Source organism: Magallana gigas, chromosome 9 (genome assembly GCF_963853765.1).
Source record: "Magallana gigas chromosome 9, xbMagGiga1.1, whole genome shotgun sequence".
Taxonomy (NCBI): Eukaryota; Metazoa; Mollusca; class Bivalvia; order Ostreida; family Ostreidae; genus Magallana; species Magallana gigas.
In genome coordinates this window covers 40,490,314-40,501,454 of record NC_088861.1, presented here as the reverse complement: position 1 = coordinate 40,501,454, position 11,141 = coordinate 40,490,314, and the positions used below count along the sequence as shown (strand labels likewise).

General features: G+C 31.1%; 1 protein-coding gene across 1 annotated transcript; it reads left to right on the top strand.

Annotated features, from left to right (window-relative positions):
- The first annotated feature begins 3,324 nt into the window (after positions 1–3,324).
- Positions 3,325–10,939, top strand: LOC105327765 (proline-rich transmembrane protein 1). The gene is made up of 4 exons (XM_011428388.4): positions 3,325–3,463; positions 6,545–6,702; positions 9,748–9,882; positions 10,476–10,939. Exons 1-4 carry the CDS (start codon positions 3,439–3,441, stop codon positions 10,638–10,640), a joined length of 483 nt encoding a protein of 160 aa, XP_011426690.3. The 5' UTR covers positions 3,325–3,438; the 3' UTR covers positions 10,641–10,939.
- Positions 10,940–11,141: the final 202 nt, after the last annotated feature.

The following is an 11,141-nucleotide window of genomic DNA, read 5'->3' as shown; positions in this document are numbered from 1 at the left end:
AATATTTACTGAAATAACATTATTAAGTTATACTTTACAGTAATGTATTTCTGGGTATTTTCTACTAGTTTCGGCATTGATAACTATGTCATTCATTTTCCTCATTTTATTTAAGTGATGCGGAATATTTTGTGAAGCATAAATTTTAAAAATTCTTTTAAAAAACTTGATATTTGTACTTCAAAACATATTTAATTCATTAAGCTCTTCTATGTTTAATAAATGTATATTCGTCTCTACAATGAAACTATATGACTAATTGAAAATAGTACCATTTCCTGAATGGTATTTTCCCTTCACTAAAAGTGGTTTACTGAAGGATAAACAAGTGATAAAGATTATTTGTATTAGAAATTGTCTGACATCATTTTAAATTGTAGTTATTTACAAAGTAATATGTTACAAATAAATAAATGTTAGAGAAAACGTTACAAAAAAAGATCAGCGTATTCTTGCATATAACATTTTTCTAAGCTTTATCAGTCATTGATTAGCACGACATCAAAAAACGTAAAACCCTGACAGCTGATTTTGAAAGTATGCATTCTTTGATACATGCAAAACAAATTGTTCATAAAGATAATTTTTAACTAATTTACCTCTTTTTTATGAACCGGGTTTTCCAACGGAAAAATCCGGTTATTAAAATGGTGAAAATGGCGGGCGGGCGGCTGCCAAAAGGGTACCCTCATTGTACGGATAACTCCTCCTACAGTTTTCAAGATAGGAATTTGTTCTTTTGCAGATCAATTGTACTTATATCAGAAATGTGCATATTGCTAGGATTTTGATTTTCGATTATTTATAAAAAAAATACCAGCTTTTGAATTTAGTCATTTTGGCAAAAGATTGCATATAGGGTACCCTCATTGTACGGATAACTCCTCCTACAGTATTCAAGATAGGAAGTTGTTCTTTTGCAGATTAATTGTACATATATCAGAGGTGTGCATTTTGCTAGAATTTTGATTTCTGATTATTTATTAAAAAAATACTAGCTTTTGAACTTAGTCATTTTTTGGCAAAATATTGCATATAGGGTACTCCATTTCACTGGATACGGGTTGACATGGATTATAGATACAGTTCACATAAAAGAAAACCCGAATTGCTGTCACATTGACAGCTTTTCACTTGTATCGAATTTAAGGTACATTGTATTTTAAGACCTGCTTTAGATACTTATAGTAATTTTTAGGAAAAATACTGCAAATAATAATAAAAATATTCATTGGAAGGAAGATGAAAATCAAATACGCATCTTAAAGTTCGGAGACATATTGAAATCTTAAAACTTTAAATTTTTCATTCTTTATAATGTAATATCTATCATATCGGTCTTGTAGAGACCAATCCATGCCACCTTTAGACTCGCTATGTGTACATTCTCTCCTGCAATAGAGCTGTTTATGTTTATAAGTCAAACGAATTGTAATCTGAATCTGAACATCTGAATTTTAAGGAATTGTAAAAGAGTAATAATCATTATTCAGTCTTTGTAAGAATAGAAAAATACATATAAGATTTATAAACGTACTCGTATATCCTTATTAAACTATTTTTTTTCAAATAATGTAGATTCCCTCTCAAGGTTTGCCATTTTAGAGTAAATATAATACGTAAGTGTGTGTATCTTGAATACATTAGCAATTTTTGAATGAGTGTTTAAACCTCTTGGACAAATGCAAAACTCAATATGATTATATGATATGCACTTTATTTCTATTTGCACTTAATATGTTTTGTTTTTGCCAGTCGCTTTTATTTATAGAACCTCTTTAAACATTAAATTCAGTATGCTTTTGTATTGTATTACACAAGCGAAAGCTCAGTCAAAAATTATATTTTTCAAAGGTTCCTCTCTCCACAGCACAGATGGGTATAATTCTATATTTTAATATGGAGCTCTTATAAAAAGGATCAACACTGTACAAAAGTGGACAGGACCATCGAGTTCGTTTGTTTAAAGTGAAGCGGAAATGTTATCAAGTTATCAACTTTTATTTGTGATTTGGATTTTTTCATCGTAAATGATACCACTTCATGTGAGTATTTTTCTCTTCACTTAAAATGGTTTAAAGGGACATGGTCACGATTTTCGTAAAATTATTATTCTTATGTTTTATTATTTACAATGCTTTAGAAATGCATTTCTAATGATCAAATAAAATTTGAAAGTCATTTGTAGAGTAATAAGCAAGATACAGGGTCACAATTCTTTGACATGTAATCAAGGCTCGTGCCCTGTTTTTGTTTACATAGGTTCAATATACCAGTAAACAATCTTTTTCCAACTTATTTCTTTATATTTATTTAAGCATAGATAAACAGTTTTTAACGTTTAACACATTCGTTTTAAGTATAAAACTGAAATGTTTACTTCAACGTTCAAAATGTAAACAAACGCTTTGTTTACATAGCGAAGAAATTCACGCTCTGTAACTCGCTTAAAACTCAACAAATGTCACTCAAATTTTGGTTGCCTATTAAAAATGCCTTTCCTGAACCTTGTAAATATTAAAATCCGAAAAATAATTTTTGACCAAAATCGTGTTCATGCCCCTTTAAGGATTGATCAACAAGTGAAAATCGATTATTTGTATGCCATAGCCAAATATCATTTTAACTACTTTTTCAAGGTGCTGTGTTGCAACTTTAAGATTTTTTAGAGGAAACTTTGCAAAAAAACAACAACAAAATAGAGTATTTATGACTGGTGTTTTTCATATAAAATCATTATAAGCTTTGCTAGTCATTGATGAGGATGACATTCGAGAAAACCACGACAATCGAGCTCTCAAAAGTTAACAAGGAAAAGTGATGAAAAAAAACATAAATCATAATACAAAGGATGTTAAGTATTGTTTGGAAAATAAATATTAAATGCCAACAACATAATATTAAAGAAAACCTACTTGTTTTCTTTTTTAAATCCCTAATTATATTTTCACAAACATTTTTCATTTTAGATAAAGGAGGCCAGGTGATAAAAAAGAGATAATCTGATCTCCTTTAAAATTTCTTGTACGATATCTTGAGCCAATAAATGTTATCTGCTAAATAATAATTCAAAATATTTATTCCTTTTTTTGTATATTTATGGCAATATTCTTTTTTAAAGGAGACTTTTAAATCTAAATAATGAGCTGGATTTTTTAACCCGCTAAAAGCCCCGAAAAATGGAGGGGGGGATTGTAAAATTAACGTTATCTCAAAAACATATGCATTTATTTCCATTTCCGATGTTCCTCATCACAAATATTAAAATTTTCAATGCCCCTCCCATTTGTTCATGTCAAACTCGTACTGTTTATAAACGAAGACCAGGAAGGCCATTTACATAGTTCTGTTTTTGCTCCGTTAATCATTACTTTCTTTAATATCCCGAGAAAGATCTGCAGCTCCAGCTCAGATATTTGACATAGTAAACGAGCCAAGATGTCTTCTGTAGAAACATCAGATCGTAAGTTATTCGCATTATTTGTTCAATTTCTTGCACATGAAAAAAATATCTAAATGGATTAAAAAAATTTGTACGTTTTTGTTCATAAATTGTATTGTATTACTATGTACACTTTGACATTTTAATGACATGCGCTACATGTACATGAGGTAATGTAGATTAACTGGTATATCCTTTATTATAGTAAAAAATGACATTGAGACTCATAAAAGAGATATCAGTTTCTGATTTCGTGACAATGAATTTAAGTTTGGTTTTAACTTTTACGGGAAACATGCAAGCTTGGAGCAAAATTATGCCGCATCCTACCACAGCCCCATCGGAAATTCTACGCCAGCCACTATGGCACAATAATGAAATATTAATTAATAAACACCGTGTTTGTAAATCTCATTGGATCAAAAAGAGGATATTCTTTATCAACGATCTTATCAATGACGACGGTAATTTTCTTTCACTCAAAAACTTTCAAGACAAATTCAATGTTCATAGTAATTTTTCAACCTATAATGGGTTAATATCAGCCATCCCAAAACATCGGAAAGAATTGATAAAGAATATTTCCTAGAGAAGAAATATTTGATGGCAATATTGAAAAATTAAGAAAGGCGCAAAAGGTATCAAAACTTTTTTACCCTATATTTTTATCATCTGTCGCCGAAACCCCTGTAAATGTAAAACACAAATGGGAAGAGAGAATGTCCATAGAAATTGTAGGCAACAAATGGGAACAATATTTTACGATTCCTCATAATGTCCCAATGAACACAAAATTGATAAGTTTCAAATTCCAAATTTTACATAGAATTCTGTGCATTAAGTCTCGTTTATTTATATTCAAAATATTAGATACTGAAATGTGTTCATTTTGCCATGAAACCAAGGAATCAATGAGTCATCTTTTTTATGGTTGCCTGCGTGCACGAAACATTTGGATTACATTACAGGAAAAATTAAAGAACTTGTGCAATATTGATGTATGTTATAATGAACAAACAGATATTTTTGGATGTAACCATGCCATCCCTGTATTATATAGAGCACTTAATCTATTGATATTGTAAGCAAAAAGGTTAATTTATATTAACAGATGTAAGAAATTTTACCCTCTACAAAATCACTGTTCGAATACATTAAATGTTTAGATATGTTGACATCTACTCTTCCCATTCATTGAACATACAAAAAGAAAATGAGGTCAATGATAGTTGGCGGATCATCTCAAAAATATTAGTTACTTGAGTTTCCAATTTCATTCATCTTTTTATGTTACGATTGTACATGCATAGTTTGTATATAAATTATAAAAAACAAAAAAACAAAAAAAACTTTTCTGGGAAGGTTTATACATATTTGTAAGTACCAACCTCTCAGCTAACAATTTAATGAAACTCATCTACAGTACCGGTATAGCGAATGGGAAGTTCGTCAAGGATTTCACCCTTCATGTATCTCAGGTTTTCTGTCCATCGACGATATTTTTAAAGTGCACCCAAAATCTGTCGGTTCGATCTTTGGAATCATCAGTTTTGACAAAAAAGTTTAATTCTTGAACTTAACAAATGTTCGATCTTATCCGGATTCCTATCGTAATTCCTGACAAGTATATTTATGGATACAATGACTGACAAACCGCCATAACGACCCAAGCCCCGCCCACCGCCCGGTGGAGGACCAATGAACACGACGTAACCTCGTTAGCGGGTTATGCATTATTTCGAAATTATCGCTATCTTCCTAACCGGCAAGAAACTTCAAAAACAGTATTTTATAGTTTTAATTAACACATTCATTTTAAAAAATATATATAATTAATATATAAAAGTAAGTAAAATTAACTAAAATATTGTAAAATAAAAAAACCACAAGTAAGTCATATTAATATATAAACGTAAGTAAAAGTAACTTAAATATTGTAAAAAAAAAAACACCTAAAAGTAAGTTAAATATGGTGAAAAAAAATCCACAAGTAAGTCATATTAATATATGAAAGTAAGTAAAAGGAACTTAAATATTGTAAAATATTGTATTAAAAAAACCCACACAATTAATTATATAAAAATAGCCAAATTGTCTTCTATGGATATCCGATTCTGACACTGTAATGATAATTTAGTGTAGTTGATAACTTTTCTAAGTTGCTAAAGGTTTCCACACATCGAAAAACTACTGAAAAATGAATCCTGTGAATTACAGCCGTGTTAGTTTCTAAAGAACTGTAAATTACAATCAATTTCCGGAAAAAATAGGGGGATTCATTTTTTGCAGATTGAATGTAATGAATATAATATTATATAAACATTTTGACTCAAGCGGTTATTTTATGGCTGAAATAGACACAGTGTAGTCTTTGGCTTAATTTGAAAAAGAAAGAGCAAAATTCATTTGAAACGTACGCAGTAAAATCCACTTGCCACAAATAATCATAGGCGAAAATTAAACTATAAGTCCAAGTCTACAATATGAAGCCATATGTCACATGCAGACAAAGTTTTGTTTTCAGAAATATCTTAACCAAAGAAAAACAATTTGACCGTCTTTCTCATGTGTTTATAAATTGAAATTTATTTATTTTTTCTACAACTATTTTGGCAAAACGTACCTGAATGAAGTTGTATCCCTTATAACAACACATTTGTAACTTATCTGATAAAAATTATCATTTGTTTTTTTTATCTAAATAACTTAATAAGATTTAAGTCAGATAAAGTTTTCATAAACCTCAGGGGTTATTGTAATCGAAATGTCAATTCTTGGTAGAATAAAATTGCTGCCAATATAGCGGTGTCCATGATTTGGAAGATTATTTCGGTTACGTAAAAGCACCTCTTTTGTATAATCATACGTAAATTAGAAGGCTTGCTTTGCTCGCCTTTTGCTGTGTACGTTTTAAAATACACATGTTATAATTTTAACTACATTTAGTTTGCGAGCAGTATGTTATATATTTATTTTATACTAAAACTCAAAACGCAACAACATGAACATATACAACATTTATATTAATAAAAATGTTTTTTTAACATTAATTTTTGTTACAAAGTTGCAATGAAGTATGGATTTTCTTTATTTTTTCCACAGAGCCACCGGCATACAATCAATTAAATGAACCAAATGACCAGTTAAAGTCTACTGATGAGAACCAGCATAATCAGTATCCTGGAAGTAACCAGTATCCATCACCAGGTGCCGCTCAATATCCGGGCAACCAATACCAACCGCAAGCTGTGCCATTAGTGGTACTGTCAGTTTTACTAAAATTCTGTATATTTAGTACATATTTTGACGTAACAATTGAAAGAAATTAGTGTCGAGATATTTCTTTTTCTTAGCGTCGGTAAACAAAAAAATGAAATTAGATAAGCATCACGCTTTTTAAAAACACATTGTCCATGTTACTGATCTAAGGACCTTCTTTATTTTCCAAGACATTACAAATCAATTTAAAATGAATATTTTAATTTTTACCCTGCCAATCCAAAACACACGTTTTCGTTTTAATGCTTCACTACATTTATAGGAAAGAATTTTGTAGAATACGTTTGTATGTGCTGATGTGATTAATTGCCGATATCTTAATTTTCAGGAAAAAAGCTGGAATGTTCTCTGTAACCAACCATTTTCTACATCGTGTCTTTTCTATTTTGTGTATCATTGATTAATAATATAAATATTCACTCATGGAATAACCCTTAATTTAACAATAAAACTTATAAATGTATGATCTTAAAGGCAATATTTAATATTTTATGAAATAGGGAACAATTTACTGTGAAAGTAGTTTCTGCAAGAACCATAAAAATTGTTTTGATTTGGCACCCTAGGAAATAATTGTTTCCTTCATGGGCGACCAGAAAGATAAAGCAGCAACTAGAAAAACTAATATTAAAAAAAAACAAGCTTTCTGAAAGTATTGCGTAAGAAATGTATGTCCAATGCCATCTTCGTAAACTACGGCCAATATGTACGATCCACTCCCATCTTGAGAGAGATATGCTATTTGAGGCGTGACTTGAGACGATTATTCTCTTCTGGCAATCACAATTTTAAAAGGACGACGTCGTTTTATTTGTTAAATCTGTAGTTTTTCATCATAAAGATATGCATACAAATTCACCAAACAACAACTTAATTAAGTCTGGGATTCCGAAGTGTGGACAAATTTACTGATGAACAGCGGTAAAGACTAGAGTCCCCTTCGGTTTCCTCGGTAGGAGACTAAACAGATAAATAAGCATTCTTCATAGTGTGTTTCGCTTGACGATAAATAAAGCTTGAGGGCTATTCTGCATATACTCCACTGGTCTTTGATTAATTGTTTACAATTTCAGAAAAGCTTTAGATAAATTCATCTATTTTGTAGGATTGGTACATATTCATGTTTAAAAGAACCTGAATCTGTAGTAAGTGTAGATTGGTTCTCTAGGAAAATGAATTGACCGACCAGAAGGCCATAGGATTATCATTGCATTCTATCTCCAAACAAAAGAGAAGGATGCAATTCCCTGCGCACAAGAACGCTCTAAGTATGAACATTTCTTGATGACAAGTTTGAGATATTGCAATTCCTGACAACCTGTGAAAATATTCGATGCCAAGCTCCTTAAAACATTTTACTTGCCTACTAGACTCGGAAATCCATAATCTCAACAACATAATCAAGATGTTAATTCAATTCTTTTCTACAAAACAATATTCCGGCAAACAATATTGAGCTTCTTATTTGGACACAACTGTAGCTCTCAAATCAGTGAAGCTGATGTTTTAGAGTGCTACAGATTTACATCTATGGCAAACGGTTAAAAATGTTCAACTCTTATTTATTTTCGTTCTTTTGCCCACTGCCGTGTTTAATGGTAGATTACTTTTTTCAACTTTCAAATTTACTGGGTGCTGTGATTTTATTCTGATAACACAACTGTCTTATAACCATAATCTTATAAACAGAAATAATAATTATGTTGAATACCGGGTACTCAGTCAATGGACACAATGCTATTCTGAGGAATGATTCCTTTTAGAAAAAGGCAATGGTCAATGTGTAAATAGAGATAGAGAGGGGGGGGGGGGAGAGACTTTACTCTCTTATTTAAGTTTGAGTGGAAATGAAATATTTTATTTTTCAGGTTTAGTATTATTTCTTATGAGTTTTAGTAAGCAGTTCCTGTATTAAGAGAAACAGGGACGAGTTAAATGCAAAAAATTCAGGATAGGTTTTAATGATGATTCAAGTTTCTTCGATGCATGCTCATACATTTTAACGAGCCCAATACAAAACCCGTTGCTATATCATCGGTTTCGACAGATATAATCATAATATATGGTGTATATGGATTTTTACGAAACTGCATCTTTAGAGGGTCACAAATGCAACCTTGTCACTGGCATATATAATTATTCGGCACAGTGTTTCTTTTCAAAATAAGTAATTGTAACTATTTTACAGAAATGATGCTCTGCATACAATTTCTTAAACGAGGAAGCTGTTTGAACAAGAATATCAAGAACCTCGACTAAAATCATCTTTACACAAGCTCTATACAACAATGTTTCCTTAAGAGACAAGCTGACCGACGTGTTTCATACTTGTTAGACCATTATTTATAAAACGGACTGACTATGATTTCTTCCGTTTTTCATGATCTTGACAATAAGCACACGGCGGGTGGGACCGGTCGTCAGGGGATGCTTACTCCTACTTGGCACCTGATCCCACCTCTATTTTTTTTTTTAGAAGTCCCTGTTGCTCTGCTATGTATTTTTATTTTGCTTTAATAATATTTGAGATGGTTTGTGGTTTGTTATGATTATTTATTTTCAGGAACAAACCTGGTGAATATTTGTATCTCTTGCATTGCACAACATAAATTTCGAAATAGGTGCAAAAATATATCAGCTTTTTGCAGAAACTTAAAAAGCAATACTGAGAAAATGTTAGGAAATATAACTAAACATGACTTTGTCTGGCGGCTGTTAATCTACGTACGTTATTATTTTATTTAAAAAAAAATTATTTTAAAAAATAATAAAGATGCTAGCGCAGTTGACCTCAAATAGATACTTCAAAGACGCTTTCTTGTCTTTGTTTTCAATGTTTCTAACCTATAAGAAATCACGAAAATATATTGCAAGAAATAAAAAAATGTACATGTACCTATGCTTGTACTGAAAATATGTTTAAAAAATATTTATATTAGGCTGATGCCTAAAATTTCTAAAGACAATGACTTGACTTTGTTTTTCACCATTAAGGATGTAAGTTTTAATATTATATCTTTGTACAGATCACACAGCCTGGCGTTGTGCCTATGGATGTCAAAAGAGCCCCTCAAGCCCGGGACTGGATGGTACCTGCTGTCCTCTCTTGTTTGTGCTGTTTCTGGCCGACGGGGATATGTGCAATCATGGCTGCCAACAATGTAAATATCAAACAGTGTTAGGGGTTTTATTAATAGTATATCACAGTAACAAATATTCAAAATATTAAATCATAAATCTGTATTGTTTTTCTTACTAAGAAATTACCCACTGGCAGTCTTATAAGCAACAGTTTGGAATTCTTTTTCTTTTCTAAACTTAAGTGAAATATCAGATTTTTTGTCTATTGCCTCTGGGAATAAATGGTTCATCCATTTGATTGTATGTCTTCTACATGTACAAGCAGCCACTTGTTATAGGCGTATGATATGCAGAAACACTGTCTATAACGACCGTCCTTTGTGAAATAAAACAAAATTTAACAAACACAAACACAAGCACCATGTTAAATTAGCATTTTTGTACGGGATTATGTGGGATGGGGGTGAAGGATAGTTTTAAACTTTGTTGAAATTGTGAATTTATTAAGGTCCCGCTCTGCGTCCAATACTGATAAGTGATTTTGCAGAGATATGCCAAAGGTTTTATATGATTGATGAAATTGTTTCTTCTTGTTTGCTGTGTTGAGCATTTTCTGAAAACGTACATGTATGTCTAATTCATTTTTCAAATTTTTTGTTTTTATTCTAAACAGGCTAGCTCTGCAGCAAGATATGGGAATATAATAGAAGCGAAAATAGAGTCCAGACGCGCGCGCAACTATGTAATCATTTCCGTCATAGTAGGAATTATTTTGATTGTGATCACAATTATATTACGTCTTCATGGATTCACATCATACAGAAGATATCAATCCTAAAGGCAAACTCCAAATAACCCTATGGTACACTTCGCTGGGGCCGTAAACCACCTTGTTCTTATAATGAATTTGTAATAATATTTTCTTCGTTATAAAACCAGATGTGTAATATACAGAAATACTACCTAATAGGTGTCGGGCGAACTTTCGATGCATGTCCAAATCTACTTCGAAAACTTTAGATTGTTATATTTTAAAGAAACATTGTAATGTTTAATATTTACTACAAATACGTTTGATTGAATATTGTTTCATTGTAACTTTAAGGCAATTGGCCAATAAACTTATAACATTTGTTATTTTTACTTGGGTTTTTAAAATCAATTTGGTTTGTTTGTAAGCGATTTCTTTAACAATTATTTTTCGATGTTTTTATGTGATGTTGCCAAGGAAAATAAAATTACCTTGTAACTTACATACCTCACTGAATGAAATCAAACCTCCTTAATCCGTATTGTGCTAAGTTTCTTTAGTTTAAATAGGATTTCAAATGCGCATTCT

Excerpts from the sequence above, each read along its gene's own strand:
- LOC105327765 (XM_011428388.4), top strand. The coding sequence starts at position 3,439 with ATGTCTTCTGTAGAAACATCAGATC. Across the intron at positions 6,703-9,747 it reads CGCAAGCTGTGCCATTAGTG|ATCACACAGCCTGGCGTTGT; the intron begins GTACTGTCAGTT and ends ATCTTTGTACAG. Across the intron at positions 9,883-10,475 it reads CAATCATGGCTGCCAACAAT|GCTAGCTCTGCAGCAAGATA; the intron begins GTAAATATCAAA and ends TATTCTAAACAG.